The sequence below is a fragment of the Lonchura striata genome, chromosome 4 (assembly GCF_046129695.1).
Source record: "Lonchura striata isolate bLonStr1 chromosome 4, bLonStr1.mat, whole genome shotgun sequence".
NCBI lineage: Eukaryota > Metazoa > Chordata > Aves > Passeriformes > Estrildidae > Lonchura > Lonchura striata.
In genome coordinates this window covers 58,610,037-58,632,713 of record NC_134606.1, presented here as the reverse complement: position 1 = coordinate 58,632,713, position 22,677 = coordinate 58,610,037, and the positions used below count along the sequence as shown (strand labels likewise).

The 22,677-nt window shown below is 43.9% G+C and overlaps 3 protein-coding genes across 3 annotated transcripts; 1 reads left to right on the top strand and 2 right to left on the bottom strand.

The window, feature by feature from the left end:
* The first annotated feature begins 2,721 nt into the window (after window positions 1–2,721).
* On the top strand, window positions 2,722–22,541 carry LOC110480917 (putative E3 ubiquitin-protein ligase HERC4). Its single transcript, XM_021549236.3, has 23 exons — window positions 2,722–2,825; window positions 3,740–3,872; window positions 4,540–4,616; window positions 5,153–5,374; window positions 6,099–6,190; window positions 6,796–6,926; window positions 7,721–7,869; window positions 8,180–8,259; window positions 8,575–8,663; window positions 9,710–9,769; window positions 10,324–10,426; window positions 10,590–10,773; window positions 11,084–11,262; window positions 12,324–12,419; window positions 13,625–13,735; window positions 13,825–13,944; window positions 17,264–17,404; window positions 17,498–17,670; window positions 18,689–18,743; window positions 18,922–19,001; window positions 20,043–20,226; window positions 20,597–20,696; window positions 21,349–22,541. The coding sequence occupies exons 1-23, from the start codon at window positions 2,777–2,779 to the stop codon at window positions 21,561–21,563; spliced, it is 2,823 nt and encodes a 940-aa protein (XP_021404911.2). The 5' UTR covers window positions 2,722–2,776; the 3' UTR covers window positions 21,564–22,541.
* Window positions 15,312–16,100, bottom strand: PIGY (phosphatidylinositol glycan anchor biosynthesis class Y). The gene has a single exon (XM_021549232.2). It carries the CDS (start codon window positions 15,989–15,991, stop codon window positions 15,761–15,763), a length of 231 nt encoding a protein of 76 aa, XP_021404907.1. The 5' UTR covers window positions 15,992–16,100; the 3' UTR covers window positions 15,312–15,760.
* Window positions 16,024–16,921, bottom strand: PYURF (PIGY upstream open reading frame). The gene is made up of 3 exons (XM_031504695.2): window positions 16,869–16,921; window positions 16,282–16,530; window positions 16,024–16,165 (listed from the first exon to the last, which is right to left on the bottom strand). The coding sequence occupies exons 1-3, from the start codon at window positions 16,919–16,921 to the stop codon at window positions 16,024–16,026; spliced, it is 444 nt and encodes a 147-aa protein (XP_031360555.2).
* Window positions 22,542–22,677: the final 136 nt, after the last annotated feature.

Sequence of the window (22,677 nt, the reverse complement as noted above, 5' to 3'; positions counted from 1 at the left end):
AATAGTCCTCAGGCAGCACTGGGCAATGTTGCTGTCAAAACAGTGTTCTGAAAGTGCCAAACTGAAAGCACCACGGTGCTGATAAACCCCTCAGGCAGAGGGGCAGCAGCACAGCACATTCCCTGCCCTCATGCCTGCCTGTGCCTGCGGGAGCTGCCATCTCCTGCAGGGCAGTCCAGGATGTGATGATGTCTAGACTTGGTTCTGCCAGGGCCTCCGCAGTGGGTGCTGCTTTGCCACTCTGGGGAGGAGAAGGACAGAGGTAGTTGGTGTCCCACGCTGTGGTACTGAGGGTTTGGGTTGTCAGTGCCTGAGCCCTGCTGGGTAGTCCCCAGGTCACTGTAGGGAGCGCTGCCACTCCAGGATGGTGTAGATGAATGGAGACGAGAGATTTCTGAAGGCTGCTCTTGGGGTATAAGGTTTATTAGGGATGGAGAAAGGTCCTGCTTCGAGCTGCCAGACACAGCATGTGGCAAGGCTTGAGAGGGTGGGGGAGGGGAGAGGCAAAAGGATGCTCTAGGAGAGGGGAAGTTCCAAGAGGAGGGGAAGTTCCAAGAGACTGTGTGGCCCCTCGGAGACCCCTTATCAGGGGGCTTCAAGGTGGGCTGGAACAAGGCTTAGGCCAATGGGGTTACAGGCACTTGATGTTTTAGGGGTGGGATACAGGTGCGGGGTGAACCATACATCTTTTGGGGGTGAGATGAAACAGTCCATTTACCCCTGGACCCATCCGTAGGCAAGGGCATTGTCCGGCTAGCAGAGAGGACTGTTCTCATCCTGGCTGTATTATTTATGAATAATTATATTTATCTACCCTCTCCAACAGGTCACCATGTCCCATCCCATGGAGAGAGCAGCTGGAGCTGTGACTCAGGCCAGCTGAGAGGGGCTGCAAGTTCCCCATGCTCCCAAATCTGCTCTGGAGGCATTGATGCACTCACACCTGTTCAGATGCTGACACTGTGGGAACAGGCTCCCCACCACATGCTTCCTTGGCCTGCTGGGGTTCAGCATGAGACATTCCTCCATTTCTCCTGGGACCCTGGTATCTGCATATATGTCCTTGGATTTCTCCATTCATCTCACTCTGGAAGTGCTCTGTGCCGTTCTCCTGGGAAGAAGGGCTGCCCTCATAAGCAAGCAGTACCCCAGACTCAAGGAGTTTTACACAGTTTTACACATTTTTGTTGTTTCTGTACTGTGTTTTGCTTTGGTTTGGATTTTATGGGCAATTCACTAGAGGACTGATGGAAAGGAGTGAAATGTACAGATAGACACATCTACCAGTTCTAGCTACAAAAACCATTTTGCACAGTTCACCTTCTTGCTGTCTTCTGCCAGTTGCCACACATCTCCCTCACATGCCCCTAGATTCTTGTTCATCAGAGTATCGCGAGCCCAGATACTCCTGGGCAAAGAACCAGAGGGAGTTTAATAAACCTGTTTACCAGAGTGAGCCTTTCTGACATTAAATCACTGTCAGCATCCCACTTGGAGGGAGGAAGAATGTAGCTCTGAAAAGATGACATCAGGATGTTTCCTTTCCTTTCTTCCCCTCGAATCTTTTCTTTCCATGCCAGGCAGGAGGCAGTGCTTGGAGTAGTTTTTCCTTACAGGGCAGAGTTCATGCTTTGGTGCAGAAGGACCTCTAGTGTCCCTTCCCAGCTGATGCGTTGGCATGACTGCTCTAGTTCGGTATTTCTTGATCTCGAGACTTTCCTGTATACTGTGGAAGGAGATAAGATCCACAAAGTTCATGTAGGGAAGTGGCTGGGAGAGATAAGGCTGGGGTGCTCCTCCCTGGGCGGAAGTCATTTACTGTATGCCCCAGCCTCACCTCCCATGGCTCCTCCACATCCTTTTTTCTTCACCTCAGGGACCTCCAGGTGCCTCTTTGTGCATCACAGGATGCTCCATTTTAATACATTAGATGCTCCTGCTGTCTCAGTAATTAATTTTCCACTGAATTTCAGTGAACATCAGTGTAAATCTGTAGATTCATGCTGTCTTTCTTGGGACTTTTGTAGAGCGCTCTACCAAAATCTCTTCTTAGTATTCAGCAGCATAAAATTCTCATAAACAGACTGAATTTAATTTATCAGTGGCAGCTATTACGAATACAACAAAAGTGATCTTATGTTTTGATCTGTTTCATCATTCACACGGGTATCCCTTATTTCATCACCAAGGTTGTCCTACATGCATCACTCCAGTGAGACTGTGGTGAGGCAGGCAGGGCGGTCTTTCTGGGACAGAGGAAGCTCACAGGGTCTTTAAAGGACAATGGAAGCAGGTAGCTTTTAGATGCTGATGTATTTCCAAACCGAGCATTTCACTTGCGGTTTGACTTCCCCCAGCCAAGCAGCCCCTCTGGGTTTGCGTGGGCTCTTAGCTGGGATACAGCTGAGCAGCAGAGTAGGTCTCTCGACTCTCCACAGGATGGACACGGGCGGGTCACTCTCCGAAGTGAATAATAAAGTCATTCTGCACATGGAAGATGCCGACATCCCTCCACTGCCTTCTGCTTTGCCCTCTCCTCCCACCTGGGCAGCAGCAACTTCGCAGGCTGAAGAGAGCCGGGAACCCACCAGAGCCTACTAGCCCACGCCTGTTCACCGCAGGAGTCAGAATTTCCCAGCTCCAGGCTCCTAAGTATCAGGAATCCCTCCTGCTGCTCCTCCCGCTGCCGCCGCCCCTGGTGAGTTTCGGTTTCCATTTCCCCGGCGCTGCGTTCCTGGCGCTGCCTGGGCGCTCCCGAGCTGCCGGCGGGCGAGGGATGGCGGAGGGACGGCGGCGGCAGCGGGGCCGGGGGCGCAGCCGGGGAGGTACGAACCGGCGGGAGTGGCGCGGTCGGGAGGACGCCGGGAGACCCCCGGGAATGGGTCCGCGAGTGGGCGAGGACGGGTCCGTGCAGGTGGAACCGCTGGAAGTGCAGCAATCTGCTGTGCGGCTTCTCGGGGACGGGGCGTGAGGGGATTAAACGCGTGCGAGATTGGAAGGAGGGAGAACGTGCTGGGGAATAGACTGGGATTTTCCTCGCTAGTTCCATGTCTGATGTGTGAGAAGGGTGGGCAGCGAGTCTCTGGAGGTGTTAGGTAAATTAGGGCAGGCTTTGCTGATGACCGCCTTTCACTCTTGGACATCCTGGGTCTCAGGCACTTGTGCTGGAGCAGAGGTACATGCGAGTAACTGAGTCCCTGGTGCCTCTAGGTCGGGATAGCATCTGCAGCCCCTCAGCTGTAGACAAGGGGGTACTTTTTTCTGCTGTAAAGAGGCAATGAGTGAATTTTCCATCCTTGCTTCTCCAGCACCTTGTAAAGTGCTTGATTTGAAGGCGTTCCTATCCCCAAGGCTGTGACAAGTCTGGGGTGGCCAGATGCCTCAGGAAGTGCTTTGTCTCTGTAAGACAATCTCCACAGGTGTACAAGTGCAACAGACTGTGCTTCTGCTGATGTTTCACTGGTTGTCTTGGGAGCCTGTGGCACAGCAGCCTAAGAGATAGAGAAGGGTCCTTCAGTGTGGAGTCATCCAGCATGAAACAAACCAGTGGGTAGGCAGGACACTGAAACCCTAAGGAGCCTGAGAAAATAAGTCACACACACTTGTCTCACTGTCTCCTGAGAAGCTGAAGCTCTTGCTGAAAGCAGTAGCACACTGAGACTTTGGGAAAGGGGCCAAGGTGGTTAAAGTGCCAGCTCCCATAGCGTAACCACCGTGTCTGTCTGTGTGTGTCCTACAGAGCACGCACAGTCGCCGAGGAATGAGGAGGTGTGCTGCTCAAACCACGATGAAACACATAAGCTCATTCTTTCACCTAACGGGAAGCTTTCTGAACACTGGGCTAAAGATTCAGCAAACTGCCCCAAGACAAGGTAAGAAGCTCTCACAGAGTGAAGGTATGGATGGCAATGGTCAGAAAATGCAGCCTGCTTTTCCCCCAGATAATATCCAAGAGTTTGAGGCATGTTCCTGTTGTAGAGGAGAACTGGAACACATACCTTCCTAGTATTATCTCCTTTTTTAACTCAGCCAGAAGTGAACAGATTTTGAGGATGATACCAAGATCTGAGCTGCTTGGGATGCACATTAGACAGGTTTCTCTCAAACTTAGGGTCAGAAGAACATACCAGAGCAATGCAGATGCCTTGCAAATCACCCCTGGCTTGGGAAAACTGCAGGTGAAAGACACAAGCATGTCTGAACCTTACCACTTTCTGATGAAACTGTCAGGGTAACCATCATCTAGAAATGGCCCAGCAGATTGCTGTGTGATATTCTTTGCCCAGGGCAAGGTAACAGAATCAGGCTGAGCATGGTTCTTTTCCAGCTTCTTGTGGAGCAAACCACAGTGAAATCAGTTAGCCCTGCTACAGCAAGTCAGCATAAGAGATGGGTGAATCACCTTAAAAGTGACATGTGCTTTTCCACTTCTTTCCTGCTAAAAGTGATAGGGCTTGGTGAGCAGACCATCTTTGTCCTTTACTTTGTCTCACAGCACAGCATATATTTATTTTGGTTTTTGTTTTCTTATTTTTGTAGGCTGGTGAAAGGACTGGGAAGCCGAAATATTGTTCAAATAGCATGTGGGGACCAGCATGCCATGGCACTATGCAGAGGTAGCCTCTTTCAAGAACACTTTTCCTCCAAACAGAGGTCATGCTTGCTCTGAGAAGGCAGTGTTTATGCTGCTTGGAGTAGCTGGTGATACCATTATAGAGTAATGAGCAGTTGGGGATACAAGGTGCACTGGCTGTCAGTGCTGGTCCTTCCTTCCAGCACCCAGGGATCTGCATCTCTCTCTGTCTCTCTCCAGTTCCTGAGCACTGCCCCTCCACAAAGGTGTGTTGTGGAGAGCAGATGTGGCTGCTCCACTCTGCAGTCACCAAACCTGCTCATTCTTAAGTTGCAACACTTTTCTGGTAGGGAACTTCTTGCAAATATGACTTTAGGGGCCTTTAATCTTGCTGTGCTGAGTCACATGGCAACATGGGACTGTCCCAAAGAGGTCAGAAGAAAACAAATTTGGCTACAAATTATAGTCTTGCCTTGGAGCTGGGTCCCTGAAAGCAACACTGAGTTTTGCTCCTACTCTCAAAGTGCAAATAAGGGAAGCAGTGAGGCTGAGCTGTTTTCTTTTGTTCTGTGTGTGAAGGGGGTGAGCTCTTCACGTGGGGCCAGAACACCCACGGACAGCTTGGAGTGGGGAGCCAAACCATGCTTACTCCTGAACTACAGCTGGTGGAACGACTAAAGGGCATCCCACTTGCTCAAATTGCTGCTGGAGGAGCTCACAGCACCACTGTATCACTCTCTGGAGCTGTGTACTCCTGGGGAAAGAACAGTTTCGGACAGCTGGGACTCGGAGACATGAAAGGTAAGGAGGGAGAGCACCAGGAGGGTGTATTCCTGGTCAGTGAGCTCACCAAATTGCCCCTCAGTATTGTCAAGCTCCTGTGGAGCAGCAGTGGGCAGTAAAGTCTTTTGAAGAAAGTATATCTGGATATGTTCTTTGTCTCCTGAGCAGGAAAGACATGCAGGAACGGTGTATTTAGTGGTTGTTTTTCTGTACAGAATTTGCAATCATTTTATGTGGCTAATTGCATAGTGTGGGCTCTTAAAACCTCTGAGGTCTTATACATACAGTTCCACTCCTGTCTTCTCTCAGGAAGTCTTGCATGAAAGAAATTAATTTTATATTTTTTAATCTCCTTTAATTCTCTGTAAACACAATGTGAGAGAAGAATTTAAATCACCTCTTAGCTTCAAAATTAGAATGCTAGAGAAGAGTTGCCCTAGACAGACAGAGAATCTATTCTGAATGTGTCCACACTCTTGAGAATCAGATACTTGGAAGCCAAGTACCATTTGGCAAGCAGCCATGGAAGTACTGCATTTTGTTTCAGACCAAAGTAAATAAAAATAAAGTAATATGAAAAACACAGAACATTATGAGAAAGAATATGTTATACTGGAGGGGTAATTACATTAATTGCTGTGAGAGAGGGCTGAAAACCACTTAATCCTCCTGTCTTCTAATTTTTTCTGTATACGAGACCCTCCAGTACTCTTTCAATTTAGCAGTATTGTCTTTTTTCCAGACAGGGACTGCCCAACATATGTTGGAGCATTAGAGCACTGGAAGACTGTATTTGTCACATGTGGGGCAGATCATACTGCGATTCTCTCCAAGGTGAGTCTGAAATGGAAAGTCAGCATCTGAGACCTCACCTTGTGAGAAAAGATACTCTGCTGAAAGAGAGAGAAATGAGGAAAAAAGAAAGCATAGAGAAATTGGGTTGGGATGGATGCCTGCTTCCACCTAAGCCTGAAATGATCCCCAAGGGGTATTATCTAAGCTATTGGGAAAGCTGGTCTTTTCTCATATTCCTGTCACCTGCACACAGCCTTTGGCAGGGATATGGTGAATGGGAATCCTGAGGCAAAGAGGTGCAGTTCAACTCCCAGTACTTTATGAAATTTTGTTTTTATAGTACACTGGGAACTTCAGAAGATATGAATGACATCTAATTCACTAGGGTTTACTCATACAAGTAAAATTCTTAAGCAACAGGGTGTTATTCTCAAGAGTTAAATAGCTTTTCTCAGGAGCTAAATTGTTTGGATTTTAGTATGTGATCTGACTTGATGCAAAGTGAACCCTCCTAATGTTTGAATAAGGCATGTTTTGAATCAAGTCCCACATAGCATGTTGTGCTTTGCTGGCCCTCATTCTCGGTTGTGACTATGTGATTGTTGTTAATAATGCAGCAGAAACCTATGTTTCTTCATTTCAAGGAGGGGCTGGTGTGCACCTTTGGAGCAGGAGGGTCTGGCCAGCTGGGTCACAACTCCACCCGGAATGAACTCCTGCCTCGTGTGGTGGCTGAGCTGTGGGGAGCAAGGGTTTCACACATTGACTGTGGCAGGTGGGATGTGCCAATGACTTGTCTTCTAAGGTCAATGCTTTTGGGGAGTCACTGAAGAACAGTAGGGATGAGGGTCACCAAGATGTTCAAATCCCTGTGTCACAATAGGTCAGCACTGTCAGTGTCTATCCACTGTTCAAGTCTAAGCCACCCTCCTGCCAGAGCCCCACTGACAGCAGCACCTTCAGTCCCTGGTGAGCACTGGGAGAAAGCTTCAAAAACCACCAAAAGCCCTTGGTCTTTTTCTCTTTTAATAAACAATATACTGGGTTTGTACTTTGTTCCAAAAGGCAAAGAATTGTCAAAAGCCTGCATCAGGAGAGTCACTGAATTCCCAACCAGACTGACAAACTGGTAGGTTCTTAATAAGAATTGAACAACAGTGATAATTACCCAGGTCCACTTTGCCCTCTGGAACTGGGCCAGAAAAAGTCTCCTGACAACTCACCTGGGCTTGGTATCAGGCTCAGCAGCACAGAAACTGCACATTTGAAAACGGCAGGGTGTGAAGCAAGCATGGCATAACACTATTTTTTTATGTGGAATCGAGGTAAATCACAAACATTAGGGGGTAGTATAAGAAATCCAAGTCCATATGTGTCTATTGCTGAATGTTTATGCAATGAAGAGTTGTAACACTGTGGTTAAAGGGATTCTTTATCTGGATTGTCAGGACTTTTAAAGACAACCTTCAGGTGTACACTCTGAAAACGTATTTGTAAATTTTATTCTGTTTTGCCCTGTGGTTTTTGCTTATTATTACTTTTTTTTTTTTTTTTTTTTTCCCTGAGCAGACAATACACCCTGGTCTATGTTCGTTCCTTGGACAAATTCTATTTCTTTGGTTCTGGTGATGAAGGACAACTGAAAGATGAGAGGAACCCCAATCAGTTGATACCACTTCCCATCACTTCACCAGTGAATACTGGAAAATCCTGCCAGAGTAATGACCACTGCAGATGTATACAATCTGTATTTGTTCCTTCCATAGAGATGTTTGCTTTCTTAATTTCATGTTTACACTGAAAGGCAAACATTTTATCTCATCCTTGCTTGGCCATCCCAACAAATTCTGCCAATTATTCCATTTGCTGCTTGATTATCATGGGTAATGGCCTCATAGAATCAAACTTACAACAGATAACTACTGTCTTAAGGGTTTTTTTATTGTTCCACTTTTGTGCACTTAACTCTCTGAAGATAGTGACTCTCTCTTCAAATATTCCTACAACAATCTTTTTGTTCTTTCACAGAAAAGGGTGCATCAAAAAAGGGGATTAAAATTACTGCGGGATTACACCAAAGCTTTGTCCGTTGCAAGGAGGGGAACGAGGTATGTGTACATTTGATCATAGCTTCTAATTTTACCACTTTCTACATTACTGCTGGAAACATTTGGATTTTCCACCGTGCTTGTAGCACTTCCATTTTATATATGTCTATTGCAGTTTTTTCCTGTGCTTTACCTGCAGACTAACTTGTATTGTATTTATTTATGTTCTGCAGTTAATGCATCTGGATCATTAAGGGATGACACTTAATTTGTTCATACTTAGGCCGAAATCTTCCTGTAATGACTGGATAGAAAAAAAAGAATCCCACCTGCTACAATTTAAATTTTGTCAATGTTTTAATGTATTTCACACAGAATTTGTATTTGAATGGAATTGCCACTCTGGAGGATAAAGAAGTGGATGTATGGATTTCTAATTCTAAACCTTTTAGGAGTATAAAAAGGTAAATCAGAAATTTGCTGTTTGGGTTTGTTTGTGGTTTTTTTTTTCCCTGATGCATGATTTTCTCTAAAAATTATTATTCTTTGGAGGCTATTGTAGGAACTGTTGTTCAAGAATTTAGCCAAGCCCAGTCTTGTACCTTGGCACAAAGTTGATGAGGAGCTGACAAGTTAAATCAGTGAAAGACCCTGCCTGGAGACCACAGCTTGTGCAAAAAGCCTAATGCATTTAAAAATTAGTGGTCACTTCTTTAATTGCCCATTTTCAAAAGCAATACATATATACCACTGTGGGATGCCTTACACTTACAGTCTTTCACTGGTTTTATATGGGAGGTTACTTTCTTTGGGAAATTCTGGCTCTATCTGATGATTTTGAGCGTTTTGAAAGCTTGGCTAACTTGGAACTAAATGTTTCCCTGACCACTTTTAGAACAGTTTGGATCATGTGAAAAGTGATGGTTGAGAGGGTGGAAGAGTGGGTTCTTTCCAGATCTCAGTAGGAAGGGCCTGACAGTAAATTGCTGATAAAATAGATGCTTCAATAAGAACAGAATCAGGAATACTGGGAGTTAGTAAGTCTGATGTCCCTTCAGGTTCTGGGAACGCAGCTTTTGTGCAGCAGCAAATTGATAGCCTGATGGAATTTCCCTCCACGTGCTACAAAGAGGAAATTCTCCTCCCTCCCATGTTGCATTGCCTTTATTTTGCGTAACAAACAAAAGCAGATAATGTTCTGACCTGTCAGAAGAAGAATCTCCATGATAGCACTCACCAAAATGGAGCACTGGCTGGCATGGGGCAGAACCTAGAGCAGGTTCCCTAAACAAGGCCCTGGAGAGCAGAGGTGGCTTGCCAAAGATCAGTAAGTCCTTAAGTACAATGTCTTCTGCAACACTGACAGAGAAGTGGTGCTAAGAAAAGTTTTGGTATTTTTGGTAAAAGTTTGTGTGGTCAGGTGCAGACACCCTTGTACATGTTTTTTGTTCTTTCAGAGTTAAAAACCTGAAGTTGAAAAGACTGACTTTTTTGGTTTTTTTACTATCAGGAATATCAGACTGATCTTTTCATCTGAGGCTTGCATCAATGGAAGCTTCCTGGACAAAAGGTAGAATGTACTGACTTAGACATGTCTAACAGAATATATTGGCTGCTTGTAAACTGACCAGAAAGTGTTATTTTAGGTCACATACATAGAAAATATTCATTTTACCTGAATTTGCAAGAAGCAAGACTTTATTTTTCAAAGCTCAAGCTAATATTAAGATTTTTATAGCCCTGGTCCTACTGAAATGTGCTAGAGAAGCTCACATTTTAGCAGATCATCCTTTAGTGATATTTGGCAGATTATGATAATCCCTCCAGGCAATATTACACCTATCAAAGGATCCTTAATAGCTCCTTCTGGCACTGAAGTGGGAGTCATTTTAGGGTGAAATACAGGAGTCTACCATTAATAGTTCACAGCCACACAAGACAGAAAGGACAGAATGTTAATCAAGTCACAAAACAGTGGTTTGTGTTGTCTGTCTTCTTAGAACACATGAAATTATACCCATGGGAGCTGGGGCTGAACTTTCAAAGTATTTTCTGATATTACAATGCTTCATTATTCAGTAGAAAAATTATTTAGTCTTCTTTTTTTTTTTTATGTTGTGATAGAGACAAACACTTCAAAACTTCCAGAGAAGTCTCAGGTGTAGACATGTCAGAAGTGAAACATTTTTATGGGAAGATCAGTAAAAACCAAATAGTCTACCAGGAGGTAAGGATTTGATATAAGGCTGTTCACTGCAGAGATGCTGAAGAGATTTGGATTTGTGCATGAAACTTAGGAATTTCATGCCAACCTAATTACTTTGGCAAAATATAATTGCATTTTAACCCTTGTCTCTTTTTATTTTTTTTTTTTTTTGTCCCCTCTGAAGGTGCAAAAGGAGATTAGGAATTTACTGCCATTGTTGTCTTCCTCTCCCATCTCACCTGAAAATTGCAGAGTCTACTTGATCTTGCCTTTCCTTCTACAGGGGAACGATGAAGACACTATCCTATCTCTAATCCTTCTGGCTGAAGCCATCATGAAGCTCCAGCCACAGGGCCTGCAAACTCTTGGTAGGGTTATATGATGGTAGAACTGAATGATTTAAATGCTTGGTAATTTTCTTCTGCAGAACAAAGAGTTATTATCACTGATGTAATGTATGCAAGAGCTTGAAATAATTGCTTTTGATAGACATAGAAACATGGGGACTATGCAGCAAGGCACAAGAATTTAAAACATTCTGTCTGAGGTTTAATAGTTTTTGTAGTGCAAGCTTAAACTTTTTTTTTTTTCAATTAATTTCATAAAAAGAAAAAACAGCTTCACCCACAAATTGCAGTGATCTGTATGTTACCTGTGACCTCACTATTTTCTTTACAGAATGCCTATGGTCAAATCTAGAGACATCCTTTTTCAAGAAGCTGGTCATTCTGTATCAGAGGGTTTCCCAGAAAATTCTGCTCTCAGTTGTCCAGGAGATCATGATGATAGGGCCAAGCCTCTTCAACCTGGACCCAGTTAAAACTGGGCCTCTGCAAATACTGCAGATGCTTTACCAGGTGAGAAGGTGTTTGAATCCAAATTAGACAGGATATCTCAGTGTAGCCTACAGTATTTTAATGCTTCTCACTTATTGAATTCTCTGGGTTTGACACTGCTTTGGCTCTACACCAGCAGAGTTTTGAAGAAGCCCTGCTTGAGTTGTGTCAAACTGAGCCTCTGTAGAAATGAAGAGCTAAAGCATGTTAGAGCCATGAGAGCGGGAAGAATGCTTTCAGTGGTGTCAGGAGTGCATCTATTGATGCCTGCACAGCTATGGATGTAGTGTCCTGTATGTAACATGCCCATTCCCCTTTCTGCTGGTGAGATCCCTCATCCCAGTAACTGCTCAGAGCATTTAAAAGACCTCTTATCTGTTTGGCACATTGTGGCTGCCACAGTAATGCTCTGTGATGCTTAACCTGACAAATTCTCTGGGACAACAGCATTAGAACCTCTTTAGCTGTACATGAACAAGGGAAACAAAGGAAGCAATAACTGTGTTCTTCTGGACAACCATACTTTCTCCTGTGGAGATGTTCAAAGTTTATGAAAGTTAAAGGCTCGAGCACACAGTATAAATCAGACTTGTTAAATTTTGTTCAGACTTGAATATCGTTTTGGCCGAGAATGCAGAATTGGGCCACAAAGTTTAGACTCTCAAATTTGTATTTATGCAGATAAATAAACTAAAAATTGCAGCAGGCCTATTCCTCTGTGATTACATGATTTGGAGCTTTAAATCTTCACTATCCCCCTGCAAATATCTTTTCCAGACAACAATGAGGAACATGAATAGAGAATTGTGGAAACATGAAAGACACTCCAAGGGAAATACACTTTTTCTGATGGAGTCCTGTTAAGGGATCTTAATTGTAGATGAAAATTGCTTTCCTTCTAGTTTATACATGGCTTTCTAAGACTTCCCACTGTGGAGCACTGTGCTTCTTGAGCACTTTTATCCCATAACTTCTGTGCAGGGTCTCAGAACCCTTTCTGAAGAAAGCTCTGTCAGTCCTGTCCTGCCAGACAGACACAGCTCACTAGTTCTGCTGTTGATATATTGTGTGTTTCAATGCAGGTGAACTCCAAAACTGGTTTCAGAGTATGTGAAAGGAACTTCCATGTACATGAAGTGGGAGGGATTATTGACATATGTTCACGCTTCTATACAGTAGTAAGTATAAATCTTTCCAGCAGTGCAGAACACTATTTTTTAAATTTAAATAGTTTATATATATCTATATATATACCTACATCTATATATATACATAGAAGCAAACTCTAGAGACTAACCCAGCGCATTTCAAAGGCACCTCATTTTCCCTAGTCCTCCAAAGCTCTAAATTATGCAAGCTCTTTACCATCCCAGTGTTCCAGCAGCTACAGTTATCCAGCAGCTATCTTTCCTGAGATGATCCCATCTCTGGTTCTGAGAGTTGGAGCTGCCCTCCAGCATCTTAAAACAGCTCTGTTTGCTTTGAACTAATAATCATTGTGAAATAACAGCACGAGAGATTGTTTCTATACTTTTGTGTTTCTCTGGATTTTATTATGTTTAATTAAGAGAAGTATTTTGAGGTGTCTTTAAACTTTTATTTAGAAATCCTATTGAGCATTTCAATGTATTTACATCTTAAAACAAAGCTGTGGTAATAAAAAATAATCTGTGGCATTTCTTGACACAGAGTGAAAATTAGCTACCAAATGCAGTCAGTGTCAGAGGAAGCAGCATGAAATGGAAATGTGCATAGTAGGAGTTTCCTTTGGCAAAAAAAAAAAAAGTAAGCTTTTATGCAATTTGTAGGGCAATGGGCTAATTCCTTCAAAAGCTTTTGTTTGCTAATGTACCAATTTTGTACCAATTAGCCAGAGTGGAGGAGGAAGTTTGAGCAACAGCATAGAATCAAAAGCCAATTAGCATGTTACCTGAAGTTGGTACCTTATCACACTGTAGGTGTAACACTTTAAATTAGATTGTTTTTTTAGATCAGCATCTGGTTTTGGAATTACATATAATAAACCCAGCAGTTTTTAAAAACAGTATGTCATAACCTGAGTATCCAGGACATTTTGGTTTAGTTGAATTATGGAAGATACTGTTAAAATTACTCTGTTTTATTCTAGAGGCACTACTGTAGACAAGTGTCTGTCTGCACAGAGAGGTTAGATGCCTCTCTCTGCTTCTCACTCACAGGAGTGTGTAGGAGCCGTTTTTAGGATGTGAACCTCTGTTACTGCAGTGTTCATGCACTCGAAGTCTCATTTCAGAGACACGGAACTTTGCCAGGGTACAGACTGACAGTTCAGTCTGCAGATATGTCCCTGAGCTCTGGTTTTGCAAGGGAAAATCAGCATGTCTTTTCTTCCTTGTCCTTTCAGACAGTCCTAAAGAGGCTGAGCAAGTATCCATGCATCTTCGAAAGGGAAAAGAAGATCTGCGTTCATACTACAGAATGCAGGGTTCTTCTGTCCAAGACCATGCACCCTATTGTAAGTGCAGCCAATTTTGTTACCAATCAGAAGAGATAAACACACTGCTAACAGACTGTTACTTCAATCCTTGGATACCCTTTATTCAGATGCCCTTTATATGCATCCCTGAGGCATGGAATTTTTGCGTCCGAAGACACTGCCTTCTCCAGGATATGTGGAAAAATTTAAAAACCGCCTCAAACCAAGATTTCAGGAAGATGTTAAAGGTAAGATACTAAATTGTATTACTTGTTAGCTCTTAGTATCTTGCTGCAGTGTTCTTTGATTTTCAGTGTTACTGTATATTGGCAGAAGGGATTCAGTATCCTCTGAGCATCCAGCAAAAGAACTGCTCCTCAAATTATTATAAAACATGTTCCCTAGATGGTGTAGGGTAAATCTGGAGGCGGCATTTCCTTATTCCAGGCAGCTTTGTTGGCATAAGTTAAATGCAAGTGGCAGTGCTGTTTACTGTGAAGTGGCTTTGAGGTAATGGAATAGAACTGCTCAGTCATCAAAGTCATGTACTGTTGCTGCTAGACTGACTTTTGAGACTTCCTTCTAGCACATTAAAACCCCAGCGTCTGGGGAAGCAGCCTGAGGGGTCAGCAAGCAACACAGCCACAAAACTACATTTCTCTCATGGAGATGCTGTCTGAAGGGGAAGGAAGGATAGTGCCTGCCAGAGAGATGAGCATCTGATTACAATGCTGCTGTCTCCATGTGCCTTTAATCTGTGGCTTCCACACTGATCCGAAGGTTGTGGCAGTTGCGTTTCCCACAGGAATCGTGATGCTGGCCCTGTCCTGCAAAAGCCGTTAGCTGACTGATGTGGGAATGGGACATCAGCCATCTGCCCAGAGCAGGGCTCAGCTCAGGGACCACGGGCCCCACCTGCCACTAACACAAATTCTGGCACCACGCTTGTGCCACAGGAACCACGGACCTTGGTGCCATGGTGCTTTCCAAGTGAGCTTTCTTGCCAACCAGAGTTGTCAAGGCTTTTCTTTCCCATTTACTTTGGACAAAATTCACAAAGACTCCCAGAGCTACCTTTCCTTCCTGGCTCCTCACTATTTGAGAGAGGCATTTATTTAGAGAGGCAGTGAGGGTGTGCTCTGTACTGTCCTCTATATTTCAAGTCTCCACCTATTGTACAAGCTCTGACAACCAGCTGCCCTTAGCTCAAGTCAGCCTTTGGGCACACCTCCTGAGCACTGCCTTTCACACTGTGCATCACAATATTATTCAGCAGCAGCCTGAAAAATGTAACTGCACTGTTAAGTGTCCCACAGCATTTACAGCCTGGTGCAGCATTTACAACTTGGTGCCTCATTTCTTAATTTTTCAGCAATTTCATGTTTCAAAGGACATTAATATGTTTTGCATTGCAGATACAAACTACCCAAAAGCAAAACATAAAGAAGAAACCTTCATTGTAGCACTGGCCTGCTCCCTTCATAGCTGTGTGCTGTTAAGAACTTGGCATGTGGCATTCTCATCGTGGCCCTAGAAAGAAAAGATCTGCATGTACTTCACATACAGACATGGGTATCATCCCAGAAAGAAATGTCTTCAATTGACTCATCTCAAGTCTTGTTATTAAACACCAGCCTGATGTATTTTAATTTTTGCTCTTCTGACAGTGAGACAAACATATTTCAGTACACACATCTGGTTAAAAAGCCCCAAAGCTCTCAGAGAGATTCATATCATAGCATGTTTTAATTTTAATCTAGTTTATTCAGTCAGGGTACAGTTCTTCCTCATGAAACCTAAGGTTCTAATTAGTCCCACTACAAATGCACAGCACTCTTGAAGGGATAAAAGTGAGGGAATTAGTGCTTTGTATTACTCCTACCCTTCATGTGCATTAGCAGTAGTTAACAATGGGCTGCTGCTTCCTACAGTTCCAGATCCTACCAGGAAAATTATGACAGTCCCTAGTACCAGAGGGAAACTCTCAAAATGAACTGCAATACTTGATGAGATTAAACAAATTATGTTGATTTAGAGAAGCCAGGGGTTAGCAAAGGCACTGCACTAGTTGTGCCTAAAAAGCTTAATCCCCATCCAGGTCCAGAGGTGAAAGAACACATAAACTGGTACTGTAACAGGAAGGAGGAGACTGTAGAAACACAGGCTGGTTGTGCTGGTGCAGCCCTGGGGGAAGTTTTCGTCCACGCTGGCCGAGTAGAACAGGCCTGCCAGGGACAGGAGGGGAACGAGGACAGTCAGCGTGGGCAGGGAGGGCAGCAGCCCTGCTCCGGCCATCAGGCCGGGTGAGCGCCGTGCACGGCGGCTCCTCACGGCTGCTCCGGACCCTCGGCCGGCGGCTTCTTGTTCGTCCTCCTGGCCGCCTCCGGAACCAAGTTCGGGATGCCGTCGATGATGGGATACGCGATGCCCAGCTCCTCGTTAATGAGCTCGTTCGTAGCTTCTTCGTACCTGGTCAGCCAAGTCAGGAGAGGGGGAGAAACATCCAAGCGAAAACATGAGGAGCAGGGACTAACTAACCTGGGTTCGCGCAGGGCTCGGGCGCGGCTCCCCCGCCCCATCCTCACCTCAGCGGCCGCTTGGAGAGCGGGCACACCAGGAAGCGCAGCAGCGATGGCTCCAGGGGCTGCGGCCACGCTGAGCCGGAGCCCGAGCCGGAGTTGGGGCCGGATCCCGAGGCCGAGCCCGAGGTTTGCTCCCGCTGGCTATGGCAGTGCCGGCCGTGCGCGGGGCCGGGGCCGGGGCCGGGGCCGGGGCCGGGGCCGGGGCCGGGGCCGGGGCCGGGGCCGGGGCCGGGGCCGGGGCCGGGGCCGGGGCTGGGGCCGGGGCGGGCCGGCCGCCGCAGCAGCAGCGGCAGCAGGGCCGGGCCCCGCAGCATGGCCGCCGCTTCCGCCGCGCTCTGCCCGGCCCGCCCCTGCGCGGCGTTCCGAGGGCACGGAGGATCAAGGTTATCCTAAGGCCGGATGCCTTTCCATGTGTGATCTTTGGACACTGTCAAGCTTAATCAGGAAAAAAGGAGACCTAGTCAGTGGAAAAGGCAGCAGCCAGCATTCCCTAGCCAAGGACATCCGGGAACTGAAAAGCCTTAAAGATGCAGTAAATGAAGATGTTGATGTATATACATTGCTAACTTGTCCATATATGAATTGCTAACTTGGTCCACGTAGCCTGTAGCTGAACTGTGTTAATTGTAATAGTTAAAATCATGCCCACAGGGCAGTGAGACCCCTGCCCAGTTGAAGACCCTTACCCTGAGCATGTGTGGAAGTTATCTGGGGTTAAGGAACTTGTTTGAAAATTGCTAACCAAGCATAACAGACTTGGACAGTTACTAACTCTGAACTTCTGTGTACAAATAATGGCTCAAAAAGTCTGGTGGAATGTGCTTGATTTGTGGATTACTACCGAGTACCCAGCTTGGCACAACTGTGAGATAAATAATCAGCGTCTCTCGGTTGTGTAATTACTGGCGTGTTGCATACCAGGTAAGGAACCTGGTTTTGTGGCCAACATGGATGTCTCTATCTGCGGGTGTCTCGGGCCTTGCAGGTGTCTTTTTTGGGTGAGATGGGGGTGGACGAAGGTGCGGTGTCCCAGGAGTTCTTCAGTGTTGCAGCCAGGACCCTCTGCCAGCCCAGCACCAGTGCCTTCTGCCACTTCGCCTCCGGCCTCGTGTGGTTCCCCAGAGAGGTAAGCCAGCCCTGCAGGGGTGGATGGGTGCCCCACCTATGGGAAAAGGCAGTCATGGCTTGTTCCTAACCAGTTGTGCTTGTTCCTAACCAGGCCCGAAGCTGTGAGGATGAGGACACCTTCCTCTTAATTGGGACACTGTGTGGAATGGCCCTGTTTAACCTGCGCATGGTGCCCTTCCCCTTCCCCAGGGCTCTCTATAAAAAGCTACTGGACCTGGTCCCCACCCTAGAGGACCTTGAGGATCTGCTGCCAACCATGGGCCGGTATGACCCAGCTTTGGCTGGGTCCCTTGACTTGACCATGCACTGGGAGATCCCAGAGGCTGAATTTGGGGCACCCACAGCATCTACATTTGCCTTTGTGAAGCTGCTAGAAGCCACAAAGGAGGTCCTTGGTCAGATTTCCAAGGAGGTCCTTGTCCAGGGCATGGATGTTGCTCTCAGAGGCTGGCATTGCCAAAACAAAATGCCAAACCTCGTGACTTAGAAGGTGTCAGATCTCTGCTCCACCAGAGTTTAAATCCACCCTGTGAATATATAAGGGCTGTAGTTTGGACTTTAAAGAACTAATGACTCAATTATTAATGGTGGGATTTTTTTCCTGATTTACTAATTATCAATTTCCACTATATTGCCTTGCACAAGTACAGTATTACAAAGTGCTGCCAATTCTGAGAACCCTTGTACAAAGTTTCCATGCACTGGGAGAGGAGATATCAGGCAGGCATAAGGGGCAGAGGTGCTGCTGCCACCAACATAATGCTTCGAGGCCCCTGAAGCCCAGTTTTCCAGGCAAGTGATACAAGCAACCAAGAAGATGAGAACCCCATCCCATGACCCAGTGACTGTGTTGAAGTGCTAAATTCACTGAGGTTCCTCAGTGAATTGGAACACAAGGTTGCCTGCAATACTTGGAAAGGTGATGCACCCCATAACAATTCTCCCAGATCATCTCTCTGTTGCACACATAATTCCTCACTAGATAATGTCTGGAAGCAATGATTCCAAACCCAGTTGTCACTGAACTTTGTGTAAAGTTGTGCACACAGGGCATGGGGATGGACTTGCCTGGGAACATTTTTTACTGGAGGCATTTGTGCTGAGCTTATGTCAGCAGCATGATGAAATTTCAGTGCCATATATCATGTTTATGTCTAAGTGTAGGTGTTGTGTACATGTATGCATTTAAATACTGCCTGTCAAAAGATGTTTTTAGCAGAATTTTCAAGTGCGCTGAATGCTCACATTTCTTCTCTCTTTGATCCCTTTTGTGTTTGGATAGGAGTCTCCGGAAAATTTTGAATGATGAAAGTGATAGTTTGGACTTGGACTTCACGGTAAGACATCCTACGTAGGTACTCAGGCAAGACATGTCCCAGTGCAAAGACCACAACTTGTCTGTAAACTCAGACTAGTGAATGCCATGTCAGGCCCTTCAGGAGGAATGAGAGGTGTAGCACATAAATATCTGTCACATATAGATAGAGCAGCCAGTGTTTTAATTTATTTGCATAGATAATGGAAGGAGGAGATTCCACGGATGTTGTTGAACTTAAAGAAAATGGTGCCAACATTCCTGTCACTAAGGATAACAGGTCAGTTTTATTTTTATATTTCTTAATCCTGTTTTCTTGTTACAAATGTATGAAATAACATGTCTGCACCCATCCCCATATATTGTTAGAAAATATTGACTTCTGTTTTGTGCCATTAGTCTTGGTCCAGTAGATTGTACACTTTCAGTTCCTGCTGTACTTGCTGCACACGTGCAAAAACTGTCAGTTTGTGCAAGCAGTGGATAACATGGTGATCCTTGGATATCCTGATATCTGCATATACAGATACCTGGCATTAACAGGAAAATTCCTAACAAATGTAAAAAATAACCTTGAACAGTATTTTCAGGCAGAAACAAATCATTTGTTTGTGAAACCCAGCACACCTCTGTAAGGGTTCTTTAAGAGCAAAATGTTTCCTGCTTAGTTATGTGTATGGAATGTATCTTGTACATAAAGGAGAAGGAGAAATATATCAATAAGGCTTTATGACAATATTATTATGTGTATTATTATGTATTATTATGTATCAATATTAATCTCTGCACAGAGGACAGAAATAAATTTTGTGTCCTGAATTATGCAGATGACCTGAGGACCCATAAGGATCCATGAAAGGGCTGTTTAAGAAGCTTGAAGTAGAGCATTTACATTGAATTGATCATATAGTACAATGTCACTACACAAATCCCCATCTGAAGTAGAGATAAGAGTGAAACTATTAACAGCTATGCAAATATTTATTTCTATTTCAGGGAAATTCTTGGGCATTCAATGGGAGTTAGGTCTGCTAGGTTCCATCTTTTATAATAACCAGGTGTCTGACAGGAATTGGAGCATTCACATGAAGAAAAAGGAGTGTTACCAAAATGAATCCATTCTGGCCAGCATTCGCTTTTATTTCTGAAGATGCTCCCAGCTTACTCAGTGAAAAACTAACTGCCATTGACAACTGATCTCAGTGAAGACTGAGTCTGTACACCAAAGCAGGTCATATGGAATAAAGGAATTAAGTATAAAGTTCTCTGTAATTCTTCTTTTAGAAAAGCACCACCAATGCTTGTTTGGTATCTGTTGCAGGAAAGAATATGTTGATTTGTATGTGAATTATATGTTCAATAAATCAGTAAAGAAGCCATTTGAGGACTTTATGCAAGGGTTCTTAAGAGGCTGCCCAGCTAGAAATTGGAAGATGTTTTTCCCTGAAGAGCTGCAAGTTCTTCTCCAGGGATGCACAACATTTGACTGGCATCTGCTGGAAAAGGTATTGTATACAAGCACAGTGTCCTTCTGTTCTGTCTGATAAGCATAAACTACTTCTGACCTGTTCTTTCATTGAGTGCATAACAGATGGACAGAAGCTCAAGGAACTTTGTCTTGTTTTGATTAGTGTCTATATTCTGCCTCTAATCTATGTCAGCCACAAGAATAAAGGGGAATAGGTATCAAGCCATAACTCAGGGATTGTCATATGAATCTTTGAAAAACAAATGAACAAGCAGATTCCAGAGGTTAAGGGGATTTGAATATCTATGAACAGGATTATAAAATGTATCAGACAAAATGTTGCTTTAAATATAAATGGAAAAATTGAAATATAAACCTGGCCTGTTTTATTTTTATCTCTTTGACAGAATGTGACATACAGACAGTATACAAAGTTAGATCAAACCATCAGAAATTTTTGGACTGTGTTTCACAAGTTACCAGAAGAAAAAAAGAAAATGTTGCTTGGTAATATATCAGTCATTTTAAACTTTGCATAGCCCTTTTCTTCCCCCCACAACACACATAGTATATACTATACTATAGTTCTAATTAGTAGCTTTTCAATGTGTTCACCCCTGCTGCTGCCACATTTTCTAGAGAAAACCACAAAAAAATAACACAAGGAATTGCACAGGGACAACTCAGACCCCTCTCACATCCCCTGAGGTTTGCCCAGTGCATTGGACCACCCTGAAATTTGCAGTTACTTTATCCCTTACTTTTGTGGTTTTTTTGTTGGTCAGAGGCTGCAGTTTGTGAGAGTACACTGTGTTGATGTAAACAATTTACCCTTCTCAAAGCGTTGCAGAAGCTAGGTCATTCTTTTTAAAGGTAGAAGGCCAGACCTAGCCTGGCCTTTCTCATCCACAGTGTCTATAATCTAGAGTAGAAGAGGGCTTGTAACTACTGTGAATAGGTAAGAGACTTTTATCTATATTCAGCTGCAAATTCAACAAAGCATAATACTTAGCTTAGAAAAATATCTGTATGTTTTCACTATTTTCCCTTCATGATTTTCATTAACATTAATTATTTTAATGATTTTCAGTTAACATTTGATTATTCTGTTTTTCAATTTGCTAACTTTTTCTTGTTTTTCTTTTTTTCATTATTTCAGCTTTTTTGTCAGGATCTGATCGAATCTCTGGCTATGGACTGGAGTGTTTTAGATTTTGTATTGAAGATCCTCAAGTAGAAAATCCAGATGAGAGCCTTCCCTATGCCAGTATTTGCTATCTGACTTTGTTCCTCCCCAGATATAGCAATAAAAAAATACTCAAAAAGAAGTTGCTTTATGCCATAGAGAATAATGAAGGTTTTGGCCGTGCCTAACTCTGGGATAGAAGCACTTAAAAGCAAAAATAAGAATATGAGTCTTCGTTCACTTGCCATATTTTCTCTTAATAACTCAAATTTACTGGTTTCTACCCTGCCTTATTTTTACTGCACCTTATAAACACCTGAGTGTGTGTATTTGCTGAGATTTTACATTGTTTATAAAATTAAGCTTCGACCAGATATTTCATAGTTAGATTGTAAAGTTAGGAAAGAAGAATCCTCTTTGGCACACTTCAGAGAAGCAAGCTGATAACCATTCATATTTACATGTACGTGCAGGCAGGGTCTACACTATTCTGGTTATGTTAGGACAGTGAGCTCCCAGCAGCAGGAATTCTGTGATTTGTATTTATGCATTAGGAAGCACACAACCAGGATGTGCTAAGCAGTCACCCTTGCAAAGCAAAGCTGGGGTAAGGTTTTAATCTGTGTTACTTAAATGTTCTCATGGGAGCACCTAACACATTTAATGAGATTGTAAATTGAAGGAGCAGTCTGTGCTCACCTGCATATGGTCTATGATTTATCTGAGAAAAATTTGTAGGAAGATTTGATAATTTCTGGAGTTTTTCAAAAGTTATATTAATTAATTATAATAATATACATTTTTGTTGTTTAGTGTGATAATTGTGATATTTGTCATGTTTCTTTATATCTTCTGAGATGTTTCACAATTAAGTTATAAAATCTTAGGTTTGCAGAACAGCACTGTCTACAGACCTCTGTGGACACAAGGCTGTCAGGACTTCAGGAATCTCATTGTCAAAACAGTGCAGAGCACTGGCAGGATATTAACCATGTCAGGCGGGATGTGTGTTTACTGTGTGTTTTGCTATGTGGAGAGAGGGAGAGAAACAACAGCCATGATTTTTCAGCAGTCTTCTCTTTGGTGTGTTAAATGTGTCAGGGGACATCCATATGTAAAGAAGACTTCCACTGTCTTAAATTAAATCATGATGGATTAAATTTTCACCCCTGTAACTGTGTTTTTCTTTTCTTATGCATCGGCCTACGTAGATAAGCATAGCAGGCTTTGTGTCCGTGTTCTCTGTTCTCCTTGGAATGGGGAGGCCTTTCACAAGTGGAGTCAAAGGCTGATGTAAGCATA

Coding starts and splice junctions, on each gene's coding strand:
- LOC110480917 (XM_021549236.3), top strand. CDS start 2,777: ATGGCGGAGGGACGGCGGCGGCAGCGGGGCCGGGGGCGCAGCCGGGGA. Junction 6,191..6,795: donor ATACTGCGATTCTCTCCAAG/GTGAGTCTGAAA, acceptor CTTCATTTCAAG/GAGGGGCTGGTGTGCACCTT. Junction 8,260..8,574: donor GTTGCAAGGAGGGGAACGAG/GTATGTGTACAT, acceptor TATTTCACACAG/AATTTGTATTTGAATGGAAT.
- PIGY (XM_021549232.2), bottom strand. CDS start 15,991: ATGGCCGGAGCAGGGCTGCTGCCCTCCCTGCCCACGCTGACTGTCCTC.
- PYURF (XM_031504695.2), bottom strand. CDS start 16,921: ATGATTTTAACTATTACAATTAACACAGTTCAGCTACAGGCTACGTGG. Junction 16,531..16,868: donor CTACAGGCTACGTGGACCAA/GTTAGCAATTCA, acceptor CCCCGGCCCCAG/CCCCGGCCCCGGCCCCGGCC. Junction 16,166..16,281: donor CTCTCCAAGCGGCCGCTGAG/GTGAGGATGGGG, acceptor TTGGCTGACCAG/GTACGAAGAAGCTACGAACG.